This window comes from Engraulis encrasicolus, chromosome 18, assembly GCF_034702125.1.
Source record: "Engraulis encrasicolus isolate BLACKSEA-1 chromosome 18, IST_EnEncr_1.0, whole genome shotgun sequence".
NCBI lineage: Eukaryota > Metazoa > Chordata > Actinopteri > Clupeiformes > Engraulidae > Engraulis > Engraulis encrasicolus.
This window is the reverse complement of record NC_085874.1, coordinates 50,215,207-50,237,304: the sequence shown is the minus strand read 5'-3', so window position 1 is coordinate 50,237,304 and position 22,098 is coordinate 50,215,207. Positions and strand designations below refer to the sequence as shown.

Below are 22,098 nucleotides of genomic sequence, written 5' to 3'. Positions count from 1 at the left end.
CAGAGACCTATTTTCGCCCTTTCACGCCGTCGCTCCCTGCGTCGAGACACAATTTCGGGGAGGTGCCCCAGAGTACCTGCGTGATGGGGGGGGCTTCACTACGTTAACTGCGCGGCTCACTGCATCATGATGCAGTGACGCTGATCTCGAGGCATAAACCACCCTGACCTCCCCAGGGACGTTCCAAACGGCGGCCATATTGATAACGTCAAGGCTCCCGTCCAAGTTGATAGCCATATTGATAGGGTCACCGGCACGGCGAAGTAGCCGAAGCGGACAACGAACCTCGCAGACGAAATCACGGAAAATACAATGACAGTAAGTGAGAAATACACGTCCATGCTAACATGATATTTGTCATCAATGATGTTTTAATATTTTCGAACAGTGTTTTTTGTGTATTGCACATCGATATCGATATTGTTCGGCTGTCTCCTTGCGTTCGTTTGTTTGCTGGTGGCATGTAAGTTACTTGAATGTGCTAGCCAGCCAGCCTTACTGACAAACCGCGGTTATCTCAGCTTTAGACGTATTTCGGCAAATGGAAATAAACTTAACAGTTCCATCGTGAACTAGCTGTATTCAAAGCTTTTTAAACCAAGAATGAGAGTGCCTAGATTTGTTTAATTAAACACTAATGTATTACACCAATGTCAACGAAAGATCCGGACGTGGTCGTTGATCGCATATTATAGCACGTGGCTAACTATTTGGCACATAGTTTGATGGCTATTCTTCGAGGCCGTTTCAAAGTGAAGTGTTTGCCATGTGTTAGTTGGCTATTCTTGCACGGCAGAGTGTCTTTATCGCGTGCTACGCGGCTTTTATGCCGACGACGACTGGCCCCTGGCTACTGCTGCGCTGGGAGTGTTCTGTTCTAGATGGGGGGAGTTGTAAATAGGGGTGGGTGGGGGATGTATATTTCAGGGCAAATGTTCTGTTCTGTTCTGTTGTCCCTTTTGTTTTGAAGAAAAAACTATTTATTTTTTTGTAAACAGCAAAACCTTTTTGTTTTCTTGAATGTTCTATTTAAATAATTCATAATACATGACCATGATCTCTTTCAGAATCTGTGATGATATCCTAATCTTGTTGATTTCATCTAGCTGGTGCTATGGGGGAAGGGATGGTGGCCTCACCTCATAACCCGGATTAACAATTTCTTTGTTTTCAGAAACCAATTATGACCAATTATGTAATGATGTTTTAATTAATCGTGTTTTCATTTCTGTGTTAACTCAACTCTGAGCAGAGATGTCAAAAGTAAAAGTACTTTTGTGGTGTAATTACAACACTTGCACATGGTAGGCCTATTACATAGCTGTTACAGCATTTACTCCATTGTAACTAACGGGATAGATGGACTGTACTAAAAAACACTGAAAACCTGACAAGGACCCACCATAAACTTGATCCAACCAGTGCACAGTTAGCTGATCGCCAGACAAGTACACAGATCTACTGTGTTTACTCAGATAAGTTACTTGTGTAGGAAGGAAACTTTGTTTCTTTTTTTTTACTTTTACTTTTGACACCTCTGACTCTGAGTCACTTAATTAGTGCAGTATGAATGTTGTTTACCTCTTTCAGGTCAAGTCTGCCTGGAGATACAGAGCCACAAGGCCGCAGGAGAAGATACCAGGCGAAATGAAAGATATGAATACGTGTTAGTGATTTGATGTATTTGGATAAGGCTTTGTGATTTGGTTGCATGGCGGTCTGAAAGAGTCACGAGGCCTAAAGATAAGACACGGTTTTGCACATGGGTGAAAATGTATGAAAAGTTAAGTTTTAATCTAATGTCTTTTTAGGTCGAAGATGCAGAATTCGGGACATCAGAAAAACAGCTTGACGTGTTGCTGCACTTCCTTTCACCTGTAACCAAACTGTCAGTAAGTAACACTGGAGGGTGGCCTGCATGATTAACATTTGTACACACATACAATCTCAATGTGGTTTTCTATAGCAGGATATGGATGCTCCATTTCAAAGTTGTGTGTTGCCGGTGGAGTGGATTGTGCTCTTGTGTGCAGGTGTGTGTTGGTGTTCCAAGCAGACGAGCAAGGCATGAGCATGAGGGCCATGGGCTAGACGTAAGGAAGCAGATGGGCAAGTCAAAGGCCATGAAGTAGGAACAATGGAGACCGTGGGCGAAGAGGAGGTGGCAAGATTATCGGAGTGACCCTATCAAGGCTCAAGATTATTCAAGCAACCCAACCTGCTTATTTTGAGATTTCATGTGCTAAGATTAATAAATCATCATTATTATACAAACATTGTTCAACCTCTCCGTCTCAACTTCTTCCTAATGAACAATTCAAGTCTGCTTTATTAGTCAATGTCTTAACATGTGCTGGTCATATAAAGAAATGAATGCCTATACATATAGGCCTATAGACGTAAGTGCAAGACTGGGCAACAGAAAACTTGCACAGAGCAGGAACCAGCTAACAGGATTGTAAAACAGTTAATAATTGTATGCTGCCGTTGGTATAATAGTCATGATTTCATGAACCCAGTCATTCAAGTGTTAGGCCTATTGTGTAATAACTTAGGCCTAATACACAAGGACGATGAGACTCGGGTATAAATGTCACAGTTGATGTTTGCATTGTAACTATCAAGTGATTGACCCACCCCAGAATACAGACTTAAAACGCGGCCAACGTTCTAGTACACTCGGGCGGCGTAGGGTAGCCTACTAGTGCAACATCAATCACAAAGCACAACACATTTCGAGTATCCTAATGTTTTATTGCATAAACATGTTATTATTCAGCTTTTAATGCCTTGTGCAGCGTGGAACCTCGAAGTAGATTAAACAATTCGAATGTGAAATCATGCCGCTAGCAAAGTTCAAATAAAAACAAAGATAGGCCCTATCGGCCTATTACCACACTATTTGAATATGAACATGAAAAAGAACGAAAATCAGTCTTGCACGCTTTTCGTTGACCTGCTACTAAAGTTTAGAAACATTAAATACATTATTTATTGTATTCCGGTAGCTTGAGGAATTCCTCAAACATTATATGGATTCAAATTTAAATGAATTTTACATTACATTTTACGGTTTAAACATTTACGGTTACGAGGCGAGTTACTTGGACGTGTGACGTAATCAGCTTGTTCGATGAACGTCCCTAGGGGCGTCCAACTCACAGATGAATGTCCCTAGGGACGTCCAACTGGCTTCGTGCCGCAGCGAACTGTACTTGCCCTGCGTCGAGACACAATTTTGGGGAGGTGCCCCAGAGTACCTGCGTGATGGGGGGGGCTTCACTCCGTTAACTGCGCGGTTCACTGCATCATGATGCAGTGACGCTGATCTCGAGGCATAACCCTTCATTCTTCATCACGCAGTGGCCAACCACGTAGAACCACGTAGCCTACTGTTAACACAATGAGCACACATAGCCTAGAGCAGTTGTCACCAACGTTGTGCCCGTGGGCGCCAGGTAGCCCTCCAGGAGCTTCTAAGGTGCCCACCGAGGATGTTAATCAACAGTGACGACTACCTGATTTTAGTCATAGTTAATGATTTTCTTGATTTAAATATGGTAGTGTGATTTGAGAATGATGCCAAGACATCAGTAGAGGATTTTTAACAAAAGTTGCCCTCGGGTAGCCCTCGGTAAGCCCTTGGTAGCCCTCAGACCCAGAAAGTTTGGGGACCCCTGGCCTAGAGCATATTTTTCAAATAAATATGTCTTGCTTATCTAAAGGAATTGGCCCATTCTCAGTATAATGGATGTAATCTCAAAAAGATGTCAGAATGATTTCATTGTGAAAGTCAACATGTGCAAAATAGTCTAAACACAATTGTCCAAAGCAGTCAAGATCATAATAGGCATACTTTCAGAATTCCATTAGGCCTACAGTTTTTCTCCAGAAGTTTGGCTCATTCCTTGCAACAGAGATAAATGGCATGGACCCCCCAAACCAAACCAACTTTTGTCAATGACATTTTTATACAGTGTGAATAGTTGAATTCTGTTATAATAGTGACGAAACATCTACACATTTTGACTGGCAGGCCTTACACAATGCCACAATGCCTTACACAATGCATTTTGGGGGCACAAATGATTTATGTGAGAAAATAAAGTTTTGCTTGCGGTCTTAAAGAGCTTGTCCTATGTCCTCAATTGAAGGGTGGATCCAGACTTTCAGCTCTCCTTGAATGCTCTGGTGAGCAATGGGGTCCTCAGTGCTGGTGGCGGCAATACAGACGTGCATTTCTCAAAACCATAGTTGGTTGGTTTGTTTGATAAGTCTTAATTTAACTTAATTTCAAACGTTATGCAACGTCAGCAGACACCCCATAAGCCAGTGTTCCCAGCCTTTTTTTGTCCGGGGTACCCCCAAGCCATTTGCTCTTTTGCTACACCCATACACGAAAGCGATGTCCATACAAACGTCAGGACACGTCTAAACAAAAGCGGAGATTTTAAAAATAAGTTATTTTCCCTGAAAAGTTAGGGAGGTCCGGACCTCCCTGACCTCAATGCTGGCTACGACCATGATCACAAAGACAACTTGAGAGGGAAGTGTTTTTGTAAAATAAGTGATATTACTGTATGTAGGCTACTGTTAGGCCTAATTATCTTTTTTGTAGATTTTTTCGTAGTTACTGCATTCAAGTCATTCCTGATTCTTTTCTACTTGGTGTATATAATTGCACAGCTGACACAAAAGGGAAGGTTACAGTAACTCTGAAGGGAAAGGGGGACAGGGGAGGTTTAAGAAAAGGAAGTTGCACTGTGGTCTGTCGTCTGGCGTTATCCAAGTCTGTGGGCTCTCTGCCGTCTGTAGGCTACGGTGTGTCACTCCACCATTCCTATTACCGGCGGTAGCCTAGGCTACTTTACATTATGATCTTCACACCACAGAATAATATGACACAGACACACACAGATTTTACACCTATAACTATTGGTTTTGGCATTTCATTACTGTTTCTTTTCATCATGTGTTGTTTCTTGTGGTTAAGGACAATTGTGCCAATTTCCTTCATGTTGTTCTGCAGTGTTAAACTGACAAGTGTCAGACTGTTTTTGATACTGTCCTGCGAAAAATGAAATGTATTTTAAACTCCTTGTTAAATAATAAAGCTAGGCCTACGTAACTGCAATAACGACTCAGTGTTTTCTTGCACCTTAGTGCTTCCATCACTAGCTTCACTCTTCTACAGGACACTAGGCCTACAGCAGAGCTCTAGGCCTACAGTAAGGTGCAATACTTGAAAACGATACATTCAAATGCAAATATTATGTAAGGCAGTTTAATGTTTATTTGTACATGGAGAGGTAAGGCAGAGTATGTACAGGTATTTCCACAAAAGCAGTTGCATGTGCTTTACATTCACCTATGGCAACAAACCAACCATGAACCGTGTCACAAAAGTGAGTAGGCCACACCCCTCACATTTCTGTAGATTTATAAACATTATCTTTTCATGGGACAACATTGAAAAATGTTCAATCAAAGGAGATACGCACTCTGCGCTTCTAAATTAACAACCCGGTGCAACCAGAGCAGGACTGAAAGCACTGAAAAAACAAGTAACAAAAAATAGACATCCGTGTGGCACCAGATTCTTCCCCCTTTTACTATTTAAGAGTTTTCACTTTGACACATTGAAAAGTAGCCAGTGTACAACTTCAATTTATTGGTCACTAAAAATAATTCAAATATTAATGTCAGAAAATGTATCCACAGAAGTGATTACACTGTCATACAGATAGGGCATGAGCCAGAGGCCAAATTTTCACATATTGGTATCACCTGGGGTGGCAAAGTCTATCAATGTTTTTTGTAATCCTCCATGCCTGAGGGACATTATTTGGTATGATAGCCCTCTGGAAGTGGTAGCTTTCTTATATTTTTACTCACTTTTATAATGACACCCAGTGCATTTTGCAATACATGCCTGTATATGGATGTAGGCGTATGCAAGTGTCTGTGATGATGGTATATGTTTTTATTGATGTTACATCACATGTAGACACCTTAGGGATTTTAAAAATATACAGTTTTGATGGATAATGTACTTTCCTATGAATTATATAAGTCAAAATGTATCCGTCGTACACTTTTTCAGCAATATAATGCAAGGTTAGATTGATGCAGAAGCCTGTAGGAGGGTGGGTCAAATCCCAATGATTGCTATATCATATCTGTAGGGTGTGGGCATTCAGAAAATATATGGGTTTGCTAGTTTAATATAAATTATACACCTATTTAGGCCCAAAACCTATAACTGTCCAATGGATTTCAATGGAAATCAATGCATTTCAATGTAATGCAAAGCACATTACATAACTGAGGTATAGTGGAATGTAGGAAGTTGTGAGATGCCTCAATGCACATTATATCACATCTACAGTGTATAGACCTAAGAAAATATATGGATTGGATAGCTTACTACAAATAACCCACTTATTTTAGACCCACAACTCATGGCCGTCCATTAAAAATCAATGCATTTAAAAGTATGAAATCTTTAGGACTTTACAGAGCTTATGTAGGGATAGAGGAAGTTGGGAGATGTTTCAATGCACATTATGAACCTTTGGAAAATATATGGATTAGATTGCTAAATGCACATAATTCCGTTACTTTAGATGCTGACCATTGAAATGCATTGCAAATGCACATTCTGCAATTACATTGTAGAACTAAGGTAGAGGAATGTAGGAAGTTGGGAGATATCACAACACACATGTCACATCCAATGGATCTTTAGAAAACCTAAGTTACATACATTATGTTAAATAATCTTTTTTTTAGGTCAGTGGGTCAGGACACATTTAGCCTATAGGCCTATTTCTAATAAATTAAAGTGATGGTAGGCATGTGCTGGAGATGCAAGCTAAAATGTCCTAAAATGGGCCAGAGTGCTATCGATACAAACTTGATCAAGCTTACTTTGTTACATGAAATGATATTTTCTTTTGGCAATTTTGTTTTGTTGAACTTCAAACCCATAAGCACTGGTAGTATTGGGTCACCCATGAAGTGAAAAAATGTTGCCTGGTCTCCTTTTATCATATAGCCTACTTGCAGTTATGGAAAAAGTTTCTGACACCCTGTGGATGATTAGTTGATGGGCATGTGGATGTTATTTTCAGAAAGTACTATTCAATGGCTGACCAGGCATATTAGATCTTGATAGAGACCATAGTGTCTTGGTTGCAAAAATGGCTCAACTTGAGTCTACAGGAGGTGGACACTCAAGTGTTTGAAAACAAGATTAATTAGGACAAGGCAAGAGGTCAAGAGGATACGTAACTCTCAGAATGTCAATTGTCAGCTCACTCACAGAAATTAGCATTTAATGACACTAACTGTTCAATGAAAAGAATGCAAATAGTGCATTCAGAATCCTTCACATATAACATGGCAATTGCACCTATGGTATGTTGTTTTAACAAATTATAATGTGTGTGAATTACAATTTTCAATATCCATCACTATTATCATAATCAGCCAGGTTGGGCTATTATATCTAGTCTTCCAAAAACCCAGTCATGAAGAGATTCAGTGTTTGCGCTATAGCTGTATAGAAAACATGGTGAATGATAAATGATGAAGTTGAATTTAGGAGCTGTTTGCCATTTGTTGGGTCCTGTGGCTTTTCCCCCATCCAATCAGCATCATTGGTGATTGCTGGTTGCTGGCACAACATATTGGAGAATGATAGGGGTAAGTTTCATGAACAGTTTCAATTTCTGAGTAATGAGTTGATTTTAGAGCAAATGACACTAAGGGCCTCTGGCTCAGTTCCTCTGGCTTTTGAGGGTGTCTTTGAACTTCATACTGTAAACCCTTACTGGGAAGTGACAGGGTGATCATACCTGTGCTTTTGGTGGCTGTGAGACCCTTGCTTCCCACATCCCTCAGACGTTTTGGTGATGTATATTGCCACAAACCTTCTGCATCTAACCTCTTCAATGCAAACTTCAATTTCCCAGTTGCGATGTACCTTTCCATGGTACAATGTACTCAATAATAAGCTGGTTGTCTGAGGGCATGTGGAGGCAATCTCCAAAGGAAATGGCTGTATGAATAGGAAACTGAAGGATACACCAATATATCCAGCCTTCTTGGGAGCTGATGCTGCCTCATTCCCATTGCAGGTCTCCACTTGCACTAAGTAACCACAAGTGATGCCTTTTCCCTCACCACTGATCTCTGGACTCACAATACAGTATGTCTGAATTTAGTGTCATCTGTAGTCATGCCTTGTTGCACTGCAAGTTGTGAGATTGGTGATGGGCATCTTGAAACTTCAAGCCACATCTTGATGTAAGCTGAAAGTCCTCTTTCAAGTTACTGTTCAAATGGGGACTTTCTTAAATGGGGGGCACATCACTGAGCTCATGGGGCATGGCGCCAAAGACATCAGCAAGATCCAGGAAGATTACATGGAGGTTCTTTTTTCCAGCTTTGCTGTTTGGATTTAGTGTCAGGTCATGCTGTGTGTTACCGAGACATGCCGCCCTTTGAACAGTATCAATGTGCATGATTGCCATTTCTGTCTGTATCATGATGTACCTAGTCTTATCTGTCTTTGACACTACAGCAGTCAACACACCCAACATACCCAGCAAGTCAGATTGTACGGTATGTTTAAAAAAGATACATTTTCAAAAAAGTAATGGTCTAGTTTAGTTCCAGACAAAATGAAAATACTGTTATGCAGGATCTCCATGTACTGTTCTTGAAACTGATGTGTGTGCAATTACAATAGCATCTTCCAGTTTTCTCCGTTACACTTTAGACCTACCTTCATTCTGTAATATAGCCTAGTTTGATTTGATTTTCAATGGCTAGATGAGTTTTGAGTCTAAAATAACTGTACTGCATATCAAGCCCATTTGTTTTCCAAAGGTCTACAGTAGCTATATAATGTGCATTGAGAGATCTGTCAACTTACATTGAGCTATACCTTAGTTCTGTAATGCACTTTGCATTACCTGGAAATGCTTTGATTTTCAATGGACGGCTATGAGGTTTGGGTCTAAATAACTCTGTAATGTGTATCAAACTGTCTAATCCAGGGGTGCCCAACCTATTCCAACTCGGGGTCCCCTTGAAATGTTCATACTTCTCCAGGGCTCATCACTGACTGAATAAATAAAACAAAACATACATTACAAACAAATATGATTTTGATTTTTAGAAAATTATTTCAAGTCCCACTTGGAATACAGTAAGGGCCAACCAGTGGGCCCAGGCCTAAAGTTCGAGAATCATTGATCTAGTCCATATACTTTCTAAAGGTCTACATACTCTAGATGTGATATAATATGCATTGGGACAACTCCCAATTTCCTACATTCCTCTACAACACATTTCTCTAATATACTTTGCATTACTTTGCAATGCATTGGTTTTCATTCAAATCCATTGGACAATCATGAGTCCTAGGCCTAAAATAGCAGCATACCTTATATACAGTATGATATGATATAGCAAAAGTTGCAATCCAACCTATCCCCCTGGGGTCTCCCAACTTCCTCTATCCGTACTTAAGTTCTGTAAAGTACATTGTACTTTGAAATGCATTGATTTTTAATGGACGGCCATGAGGTGTGGGTATAAAATAACTGAGTAATTTCTATTAAAGGGATACGCCACCCCTAGGCCAAATTAAGTGTCTGCCCGCATTCCCGAGGGTTAAATAAGTGTGTGGAAGAGTTTTCCTGATGATCCAGCCATTGTCCGAATCTGTCACCACTGACAACTACTAAGGTGCGCGTAGATTCATGCAACCCAGCGGCGCCACACCAAAGACTTTGGCCAAAGTGAATAAATCACTTGATTTCCCCAGCAACACGTTAATACAGGTCTGTGCCCAGCAATTACTGTCTGAGCAGTGCTCTCTCGCGCAGAGTGCAAAGGACTGAGCATATCAACGTGGAGGGCTTGTGGTGGTCATTTCGGTGTAGGAACTATTTTTCGGTGCGGAAATATACAGCCGACGCTCACTCTGCAGAACGCAAGAGGAACCCCGCCCCCCTACTTCCCTAAACAAGTCGTGGACAAGCTTTATCGACGCACAAATTCCTTCTGCACACACACGTAGCCGTACTGATCATCCACTCAACAGTTCTGATGGAGTTCGAAGATTACATAGAGGATTACACAGACGAAGATGATGATTTGGACTACCGGAATCCCAGACCCTACCTTTACGAGCTATCCAATCCATTTATTTTCCGAGGTCTACACACTCCAGATGTGATATAATGTGCATTGTGACATCTCCCAACTTCCTACATTCCTCTATACCTTAGTTATGTAATGTGTTTGGGATTACATTGAAATGCATTGATTTCCATTGAAATCCATTAGACAGTTATGGGTTTTTGGCCTAAATAGGTGTATAATTTATATTAAACTAGCAAAGCCAAATATTTTCTGAAAGCCCACACCCTACAGATATGATATAGCAAATATTAGGATTTGACCCACCCTCCTACAGGCTTCTGCATCAATCTAACCTTGCATTATATTGCTGAAAAAGTGTATGACGGATATATTTTGACCTATATAATTCATAGGAAAGTACATTATCCATCAAAACTGTATATTTTTAAAATCCCTAAGGTGTCTACATGTGATGTAACATCAATAAAAATATATCCCATCATCACAGACACTTCCATACATCCATATATAGGCATGTATTGCAAAATGCACTGGGTGTCATTATAAAAGTGAGTAAAAATATAGGAAAGCTACCACTTCCAGAGGGCTATCATACCAAATAATGTCCCTCAGGCATGGAGGATTACAAAAAACATAGATAGACTTTGCCACCCCAGGTGATACCAACTTCTGCTCCGGCCCATGGACTAAGAGGATCATGATCTGCTTCAGTGGTCACCGTACATGTTGACATACATGAAATTCAGCTTCCGAATGTTGACAACAGCTGTTCGTATTCATGCAGTCCCCCTACCATGCTTGGCTGTGAGCATGGGGCACTTTTCTCTGATATTCACTTTGTTACCACCACCAGACCACCACACATGCTTGAAACTGTCTAAAGGAAATGTGTTTAACGTGGTGTCAGTACAGTAGAGCACATGAGCATGGGTCCAGAAATGTATCCTTAAAGGGACACTGTGCAGGAAATGGTCAAAAAAGGTACTGCAACTATGCTGCTCATTGAAACTGGGCTGCCTATTGCCAAATTTGATCTTTACATGAAAGTTTTCTGAGTAATAAACAAATATTTTCTAGTATGGTCCAAGTAGAGTCATTTTTGCAGCTAAAAACGGCGGACCATGGAGAAGATCCACCTTTTCATGCATGAAAAGTGCAATTTTCCCAGTCATAATGAATACTTAGAATTTGATGGTGGTGGTAAGTATTCTAGAAAAAGGTAACATTAGTGAACGGGCAGCATGAATTCTTGAAATAAACAACAACAAATCTCACACAGTGTCCCTCTGTTTGTCTCTGATGAGACCAAGATAAACAAAAAGTGCCCCATGTTTACGGTCAAGCATGGTAGTGGGGCTGCATGAATGCCGTCATCTTTGGAAAGCTGAATTTCACCATGAGAAACATGAATGTCATCATGTACTGTGGCTGCTGATGCAGATTACGACACTCTCTATACTGCTATGGGAGTTTAACATAGGGTGGTGTACTTACTTTTGTGGGTAGCCTACATTATCTGATAATGGCTGTATTTTGAATAAACAATTAATTAAAACACAAGTTGTATACTGGCTACTTTTCATTGTGTCAAAGTGAAATCTCTTTAATGTTGTCAATGAAAAGATAATACATAAAAATCTGTAGAAACACAAGGGGTGTACTCACTTTTGTGGCACAATAAATTAAGTCTTTCAAGTCATTTGTTTCAAGTCAAGTTCTAAGTTTTTAACTTCCAAGTCCAGGTCAAGTCTCAAGTCTTATTTTTGGTCAGGTAATATAAACAGTAACTTGAGGCTTGACACCAGACTTGAGTCTAAGGTACCAAGATTAAGGACATCAATTCATATTGTGCTTTACACCAACTCACTGACCTCAATATACAAAAATAAATAAATGTTGTTGCGAAACATTTTAAAACTAGCATATTAAAAACTGGCTTTTTTTTAAATTAAAAAAACATGTTCCCAATGCCTGGACTGAACTTTCTCTCTCTCACACAAACACATACACACTTTCCCCCATGCCTTTTCAAGTGGGGCGAACAGGAACCCTGGGTGTGGGTGAGGCAAGGCAGGACACTTGAGTGTGGAAGGTGGCTCAGGAGGCAGAATTTACAAAAATGAGTGGTGGTTTACTAAAATCAGTGCAGTTCCATAGATACCCACATGGGGTGAAATGCAAAATGCAGTCCCAAAATTCCATAATAATAAAGCAAAAATAAACTACTACAAAAACTAAATGTCCAACAAAAATTAATGGGTTATCAGTTATTATGTTGTAGATGCCTGCTATGCACAAGCAGGAAAACAATTGCATCTAGCCAGTCAAAATATCAAGGATAACATTTGGGTACTCACATCCAGCATAACAGCATGGCTCCTACCCCATCACTCTCCAGGGGCCTATACTACAAAGCTGATTCAGGAGTAAACCAGGTTAAGTTAAGAGGTAAATCATCTAATAGAAGAGCCTGGAGGACTCCTCACTCTTCTATTAGATGGTTTACCTCTTCACTTAACCTGGTTTACTCCTGAACCAGCTTTGTAGTACAGTCCCCAGAACAGAAATGGGACCCTGTTTAGAAAGGAAACCTCTTACAGTACTTCTTATTCACAACAAACAATTCCTTGGCGGAGATAACAATAAACCCCTCTATATCAAAATACAATTAAAAATATACAGAACCCCCTCACTGTTTACAATGCATGGTCCCACAGCTTTGGGGGATAGAGTGCAAACCATTGCTCTCGAGTCCGCTTGAAGCAAGTGCACGTCACATGGGGCAGATGAGCAGGAGGCCTTTTGTTCTTGTTTGTTTTTGAGGCTGTTTGGGAAGTAAACGGAGGAATATGTGTGGAAAATGAAACATGGTAGTCGGGCCCTCACTACGTGCCAGAGATGGCATGAAATATACTATGTGGCAGAAGGGAGAAATAGATGAGTGTGTTTAACTGTTGGGGTGCCCTGTGTGTGAAAACGGCAAAATGCAAAGCAGTTGCAATGGTGTTCCCCCGAGTCCCGACCAACATTTTCAAACTTCCCGAAAAAGTCATTTCGTACTCCTTAAAAGCTCATTCTTCAATCCGGCGAGTTGAGGATTCAGTCTTCAATTCAAATTCATCTACAACTTCCACAGAAATTTTGACATCATCCTCCTCAGACTGCTGCACCTCACTATGAGAAACTTCTTCATCCTCCTCAGACTGTGGCACTGGACTATGAGTAACTTCCTCAGAGTTGCTACGCCTCCTTCTCACTTGTCCAATGAGCCAGGTATAGAGACTGCTGATCAACGTGGCCAGGTCCTGATGGCGAATGCAGGAAATAACCTGCGCTGGGCCGAGAAGTGCAATGATGCTCAAGGCTGTGCCCCAGCAAATCCATGACGCCTCTGCAAAGGATAAAAAACAACACTTCACTATTTCCATCATGAAATCTGGCATCATAATTCGCTAGCTTTTAAACCTACAGTATATCTGGATAATCAAACTGGTCCTCAGACAGTCTACAGACGATGCTACAAAATCATTTGTCTTGTTAGGGTTATGGATTATGATTGCTAAAAGTGAGAAAATAAAATGTAAGTGAGCGATCAAAATAAAATATAATTCCTATGAACCACTTAAAGAACCAGTTCAGTCAATTTCAACATGCAGTTGTAATGCTCACACTACCCTGGACTTGTCAGTACCCGAGGGTTTTTTTTTCCTTCTTCAACCTTTTCCGAGGTCATTGTAATGGGGGCAGCGCTTTGTTTAAATTTCAAAAAAACGTTTTTATGTATTCCTTAAAACATCCAAAAGGTTATACAACATCAGCAGACAACTAGCAAACGGCGGTACCTTTAGGGAAAATATTTGGAGTAGGCCTATGTGATTTAAAAAAAAAAATGTAAACAAACGCTGCCCCCATTAGAATAGCTCATATCTCGGAAAGGGCTGAGCCAAAAAATGTGGCATCACCAGGTACTTACAAGTCAAGGGTAGCGTGAGCAATACAATAGCATATTGAAATTGACTAAACTGGTCCTTTAAGACTCTGTGGATGAAATATCCAACTACTCACTCAAATACGATGGCTATTAATAATACTATGCAATAAGAGTGTGGACACATTTGCAACATACCAACTGGACATTCCAATCTTGAAAGAGCTTCATCCATAGCTGAAGAGCCCTTGAGCTACCTAACGTCAAATTTCTCCAGGGACTGTAACCTATACCCTTTCAAAACCAAGTCATTCTGCATGGAATGTCAGCAAGTGTTGTATAAATGTTACAAAAAAAGAGATGTACCTTTGGCAGCCCTGGTGACGTTGAAGCGGTAGATAACGTAACCTTTGTTCACATCCTTCAGGACGTAAACTTCGCCACGAGTTGAAATTCCGCGAGTGAAAGTGAGTTTGCCGTCTTGCATAGCGAACATGCCACCATGCTGAGGGTTACACTGTGGCAGTCCCTCGCTCAGAGTGCAAACCTCGTCCTCTGGGCCACCATCATGACCTTTGAAGGTCACGGCGACTGGCCCGTCGGAGATCACCGGCACCGTTACAGGAGCATCGTCTTGGACTTGAAAGGTGGAAACTGGAAGACAGGAACAAATAAATCAAATAAACTCTCTAGCTTTCAACAAAGTTACATTGTACATTACATTAAACTTAGCTGATGCTTTTATCCAAAGCGACTAATAGTCATCACAGAGGGTTATAAATAATCTCTATCACAATTATGGGAGGCTAGGTTCCTAACCCGAGGGAACTTCAGTCATGTATAAAATGGGATTCGAAGCTGCAACCTTCCGATCTGAACCCTCCTTCAGTTATTCTTGACTGCAGCTCTACGGTAGCCTTTATTAACTAGGAGACTTTAGAAACCATCCCCACAACACACACACTTGCACACACAAGCTTCTGTGAATGAATAAATCTCTATAAAATGCTATCAATGTAAGCAACTCTTTAATGTGATGTACACAAACTAGGAAAAGCGTCAAGAACACGCTGAGAAAGTAAAAAACCTGGCACAAATTTGGCCCGACCAAGCATTCAAAACAGGTACAAATACTCAGTAAAGTCACCTACATGCATGTTAAATGGAAAATATAGGAAGATTTACGAAACCTGAATAAAGGACTGGAATCTCTGATAACAGAAAACAAAGAAACAAAAACAAAACACTTGCCAAGTACTTCAAGCACCACTGAGTTTGGAGCCCCTTGAAAGTTGTCGGTGTCCCGCCTCGGTGAGTAATGGCACTGGTACAGCCCTGCATCAGATGGACGGACGAAGGAGAGAGAAAGCGACAGGTCTCCCCTCTTGTAGCCATCCCTGGAGATCAGTCCTCTGTCCATCGGAATGACGCCATGTGTGAGAACTCCGCCATCCAGCTTCACACCCATTTCACCATTCTTCTCCCACAAGCCGTAGATATTTTGGTCCATTTCGTTCTTCTTTGTGATAGCGTGACATGGTAGGGTGATATTTTCTCCAGTGTGCACAATCACTCTTTGAGGAGCTAAACATAGACAAATATGAAGCAACATGAGTTTTCAGAGCATGGTACATGATATCAAGAGCCTGTTAAACGTATATGAAATCAAATATAGCCCCTTAATGCACGTCGTACCTCCAGTGGCAAGCTGTAATAACCATTGAAAAGTTAAGTACCATACTCCTACAGGACTACGTCATAACACAGGGGGGGCCTAATGCACTACAACTTGGTCATTGCCATTCTGGTAACAGCAAATTTATAACACGGTGACTGTCTTAACAGGTTAATATTTCATCTACTCAAAGCACACTACAAGAAAGAAAGATCAATCTAATAGATCACTCACCCAAAACCTGAAGCTTCTTATCACAATAGTGTCCGTCACATGTCCCAAGGTAGAATCCCTGATTATTGAAGTGAACCGGACTGATGACAAGGTCGAGGGACTGTTTCCCGTCCTTGCTGTCATTCGACATCTTGATGTTTTCATCAGCGGATCTGCAACGGCCATCCACCTCACAATGGGCCACCTCATTTCCATCGAGATCCGTCCATGTCCTAGGGCCCTGGCAAAACGTGTTGCAGGTGAGCGCAACATCGTCATCCAGTACGGCTGTCTTTGCAGTATATTGTGCGGACGAAAGGGCTATGGAAAACAGAGGGAGAAATCAACTGGTTAAGAAATCTTGTGGCAGATTTTATTTTTATTTATTCATTTGTTGTATTTCTCCTTTATTTTACTAGGGTAGTCACACGGAGTGGTCCCTAGTCAAGAAAGCAGCAAAAACGCACTACATAGGACTCACTATACAGACAAAAACAAACAACTCACAAAAGACAACATATCCACAATAAGCAAGGCATACAAGATTAAGACATAACATGCAGGACATAACCATGCAGAGACATACAAATATTCAGGACATAATGAAAGCATGCAAGCAAGACAAGCAAGACAGCTCATTGAAACAGCAAGACATGTAATTGTTAGCAGTATTATACATGTCAATAAGAAGGAACTTACTCCATGAGAGACATGTGAGGACCAGCAGCAGAGAACCAGCAAAGGACACACCCTGTCCTGCCATGGCCCTGAAACACACAAGACAATCTCTGATTAGTGGGGAAAACACAATGTAAAGCCTGAAGTGTCGAGGAAGATGTTCAGAAATAGGAAATGGGGGGAGGGGAGGAGGGGGTAGCATAGGGTTGCCAACCGTCCCTTGAAATACGGAATCGTCCTGTATTTAGAGATAAAAGTACGGGTTCCGTATTGAACTGAAACGGGACACGGGACGTTAGAATGCAGGAAATTACATCTAAGAAATGCAAAATTTTCTGGGGGACGACCCCCAGACCCCCGGCACGATGAAGTGTCCCGTATTTTTTTCATTGACAGTTGGCAACCCTAGGGTAGCATCTTATTGCCTAGTGTTAATCTGTTGTAGCCTCGTATAGACTGCTACTATAGGCTACTAAACGTATGTTATAATATATTATTTACATTAAATCACCATTTATTAATCTTATTCACTTGCCTGATGTAGGCCAGAGTGCCAGATGGAAATTAGTATGAAATCGGGTAGCCTGTGTGAATTCATCATGAAGACAAATCAACATGACATAGTAGGCACTGCCAGTAGCCAGTGGACAGACACAAAATTGTGCTGCTTATCCTGCCCACCTAAGTAGTTAAGCAAACATTGACACCTGCCAAAGCAAAACAGCTCTTGTAAGTATCATGTTTCATCTTCTGTTGAGGTCGTTGTGGGGACAAAACAGTTCCGTGCGCTGCTCGTGAGTGAAGCAAAAGTACGTGCCAATTTAAAAATGTGCAGTGCCGCCCACGCAGGGCGACGAGACCGTATGCTACATTTTGTGTTACAATACTAACTGGGCACGATTTGAAACGACATAACTTTTGATATTTTTTTCTCGCGCTACCCGTTTATGTTAGATAGCCTATGTCCCGACCGTCGCGTTGAACGGGGTTAAGTGCAAGGATTTCATGAATGCGAACAGTCACTCGCAGACGTACCTTACCTCTAAATTCAGCACACTGACTAGACTGGACTAGGCTTGGCATTGATGCGCTCAAATTGGTGATAAGCACCAATAGGTCTATGTCTTCATTTAGACAGAGATTTAGATTTAGATGTAAGATTTAGGATGGTTAAAGGCTTAACATTTGGCTATGCTTTGCAAAAAAAAGCCTCGTCCCAAAAGTAAGAAGTTTAACGGTGGCATAGGCTAGACTGGATTATTGTGCATTAGCCTATCAAATACAGAGCGCACCGTTCAGGTCAGAGGAAATGTGCTTTCCGCAGGGTAGGCTACAACCTGTTGTTGTGACCCCACAGGAGCGAGACGATAATACTAGACTGGTCCGAGCCGGGACATAATCGCAACGTTTTCCTGTCAAGGTTTTCTCAATGGATTCTTGTACTTTGGACCATACCGATCAAAATAAGCTTTTGCGCCGTCAAAAAAGTTGTCCGGAATCCAAGATGGCCGCCAGAAATTAAATATGGCCACCAGAATACCTAAAACCAGTCCTATGTTGGAGGAAATTGTTCAAAGATCATTTTCTTTGGCCTAAGTTGGAGATTTATGGTGACTGAAATAATATTCTGTGGCTTAGAGATCATTATCTCATTGTGCAAATCCAAGATGGCTGCCAAAAGAGGTCCCCTATACTAAACTGTCATATCTCCTGATTGAAAAGGGCTACAACCATAATTATGGGGTCTATTCATATGTTTCCATGGTCTGTGAATCCATTTCTGCATGCATTTTGTGAATCTGACCATTTGTTCAATTTTGCAAATCCAATATGGCCGCCAAATGTGTTCCCCTCAACCACAAACTGTCTTATGTTTGGATCTAGAAGGGCCATAACTATAATTCTGGTGCTTATTCATGTTTCCAATGTCTATAAATGTATTTATGCAGGTGGGCTGCAAATTGAATCATTAAGTCTGTTAGAAAATCCAAAATGGCCGACAATTCCAGTACCTCTGCTGTGGTGAAACAGTCAAAGACTTGACACAGTATGACATTTCATTTGTAGTCTAGAAACATAGATGCATTTTACAAATATTCTGTTGCTATCAAATTATTAACCAGCATACTCTGGTCTACTCATAGGTTTCCATGGTCTATGAATCCATTTATGGCAGCATTTTGGATTGGATTCAGACTTGATAAACAGCCATTATGAAATTTTATTTGTAGGCTAGGGATATAGATGAATGAATTCAGAGGCAATTTATGAATATTCTGTGGCTATCAAATCATTTGGCATGACTGTATATTTTGTGGCATAACAAATCATAACAAATTATGTTGCCTCCGCTGTGGGGAAACTGTCAAGACTTGTTACACAGCAATTTTGGTTTGATTTGATTTGTAATCTATAGGGTACAGATGAATGATTACATTTTATATGTCACACTTGTTGTTGTTTTTTCTCTCTTAAGTCTTTGAATGTTTGGAGCCAAAGTCTCTAAATTTCAGTTATGCTCAAAACAGCACTGTCTTTGGAAACTCCAAAATGTTCTGTACAAGAATATATTTTTGATAACTGAACTTTGCTGTGCATCCTAAATTAATATTTTACTGCTCAACCATGGTTTCTGAAAACAGCTTTGCATATATGGTGCATGGAGTCAACCAAAGTCTAACAACAGTCAACAGGTACTGCAGCCCAGGTACTAGATTCCAGAATCCCTCCGCATTTCTTGGTTTTGCCATATGAACAGCTGTGAACAGTTTTCTATGAGATTTAGGTCTGGGAAATGTGCTGCCCCTCAGTTGGATGCTGTTTGTCTGGAACCATGATTTTGGTCGCTTGCTGGTGTATTTAGGGTCATTGTCTTGTTGGGCATCCACTTCAAAGGCCTTTCCTCATTAGTATAAGGAAACATTACTTCTTCCAGTATCCTGTTGTACTCAAACTGATCCATGATCCTGGTACGCAGTACACAGGACCAACATAGAACAAAAACATCCCCATCATGATACTTGCACCATTATTAGATAAGATTAGATTAGATTGTTCTTTTGAGGTCTAAGGGTCATAGACAGTTTGTCGGACATCCTGCAAACCATAGTACACAGTGAAGACGGTTAAGCATGATTGTGCAAGCATCATGACAGGGGGATTTTTTCACTCTGTGGTGTTGGTCCTATTTACCACATGCCAGGAATAATGGATCAGTTTGAATACATCTAGACCAGCACCATGTTCAAGAGCAAGTGCAAGGACAAGCACACTCTCTGTGTCTGTCACTGGTCCTTTTCCATCAGTTTTTTATTCTTTAATTTATTGTTTATTATTTCAGTTGTGCAAAATAAACTGTCATCAGGAGTTTGAGCAAACATGAGCCTCATCAACTGGTGGAACTCTTGAGCCAGGTCCAGTCATAGCTTCTGTGCCTGTGTGGATTTCCTATAGGCCTACCGCTTCAAACCATTTTCATCAACTATGTATTGAAACAACCTTCCTCCTGCCGAATAAAACCATCGCTACAACACTAGCTGTTTTTCCGTCATGTGTCGCACAATCTTCTCGATGCGTATCATATTATGCAATCATCTTTTTTAATGGAAAATGCATGTCTCTTTCTCTTGCACAGTCTCTCTCTCTGTCTTACTGTACCTACAGAATGGACATCCAGGGTTCAAATACTAAAGCCCCCATCACATACTCTATTTGCTCCAGTCAATTTAAAGTACCAGCTGATCCTAATTACATTACCCCTTCAGTCAGGTTGATGAGCTATTTAGTGACATAACCTTTGTCAGCAGCACAAGCAGGGTATTCTGGCAGGATCTTCTCACTTTCTCAATCCAGATTGCCTGTCCCTGCTTACTCGGACCAGTATCACTCACTCGCTCACACACACACACACACACACACACACACACACACACACACACACACACACACACACACACACACACAAATCAAATATCATACTTGCTACATAGCGTGCATATGGCCATTCCTCAAAGTTGAGGTGGTGGCGCTGTCTGCCATTTAGAATTTTCTTTCAGGAGTCGGATTCACAAAATACCTACAGAAATTGATTCAGGGACCATGAAAATATATTGAAAACGCACTAGAATTCCAAACACTATTCGTAGAACAGGAGATATCCTACTTCATAGGGCCACATCTGGCAGTCATCTTGGATTCAGACGATGAAAGTACTGGTTAATGATTTACGAGTCACAGAATATTAATAAAATGCATTATTTTTTTCTGAATTCACTCATCTACAGTATATCACTTGACTACAATGCATATTTCATTCTTGCTGTGTAGCCAATCTTTCACAGTTTCCCTGAAGTGGAGGTGGCTGCATTGTTGGCCATTTTGGATTTTCTGATAGAACAAATGGCGAGATTCACAAAATACATGCAGAAATGGATTCACAGACCATGGAAACATGAATAGACACCAGAATTATAGTTTTGGCCCTTCTAGATCAGGACATAATACAGTTTGTGGTTGAGGGGAACACATTTGGCGGCCATCTTGGATTTGCACAATTAAACAAATGGTCAGATTCACAAAATACATGCAGAAATTGATTCACAGACCATGGAAACATATGAATAGACACCAGAATTATAGTTGTAGCCCTTTTCGATCGGGAGATATAACAATTTTTAGTATAGGGGACCACTTTGGCAGCCATCTTGGATTTGCAACATGAGATAATGATCTCTAAGCCACAGAATATTATTTCAGTCACCATAAATCTCCAACTTAGGCCAAAGAAAGTGATCTTTGAACAATTTCCTCCAACATAGGACTGGTTTTAGGCATTCTGGTGGCCATATTTAATTGCTGGCGGCCATCTTGGATTCCGGACAACTTTTTTGACGGCGCAAAAGCTATTTTTGATCGGTATGGTCCAACATACAAGAATCCATTGAGAAAACCTTGACAGGAAAACTTTGCGATTATGTCCCGGCTCGGCCCGGTCTATACGGAAGTTGAGGCCCCAGTAAAACTTGCAAAACTTGATGCGATGTCGGTCTTTAATCGTCACAAGTTTCACGAAATGTAACAAACTTCACACATTATCGAAGATATCCCGGGGACAGTAGCCTGAGCGACAGATTCCCCAAACCATGTTGAATCAATCATATGCAATGCAATACTGAACGTTTAATATATAGGCTAATCATAACTTGTCATACCTGGTCCCGTGTCCGCTCGCCCGTGCTTTGGCGCGAATCAATAGAAGATGCGAAAACGAACCGCTGGAACTAGTCGTACAATTCCACCACAGCCCGATACACATCCATTACCGCTAAGCATCGGACAGAAAGGATGGGTAGATAACAGAAGTGCGATGGAGTCAGGAGCGATGACGTAGAAACAGGGCGTGAAATCATAACCGATTGGCCAATGA

The 22,098-nt window shown here is 40.9% G+C and overlaps 1 protein-coding gene and 1 long non-coding RNA gene across 2 annotated transcripts; one reads left to right on the top strand and one right to left on the bottom strand.

Annotated features, from left to right (window-relative positions):
- The first annotated feature begins 233 nt into the window (after positions 1-233).
- LOC134468691 (uncharacterized) lies at positions 234-2,278 on the top strand. The gene is made up of 3 exons (XR_010038890.1): positions 234-318; positions 1,812-1,892; positions 2,012-2,278. It is a non-coding gene; the product is annotated as an uncharacterized LOC134468691 (long non-coding RNA).
- Positions 2,279-10,102: 7,824 nt separating this feature from the next.
- On the bottom strand, positions 10,103-21,991 carry LOC134468286 (uncharacterized). Its single transcript, XM_063222228.1, has 6 exons — positions 21,884-21,991; positions 16,695-16,762; positions 16,017-16,316; positions 15,359-15,691; positions 14,474-14,761; positions 10,103-10,119 (listed from the first exon to the last, which is right to left on the bottom strand). The coding sequence occupies exons 1-6, from the start codon at positions 21,985-21,987 to the stop codon at positions 10,103-10,105; spliced, it is 1,110 nt and encodes a 369-aa protein (XP_063078298.1). The 5' UTR covers positions 21,988-21,991.
- Positions 21,992-22,098: the final 107 nt, after the last annotated feature.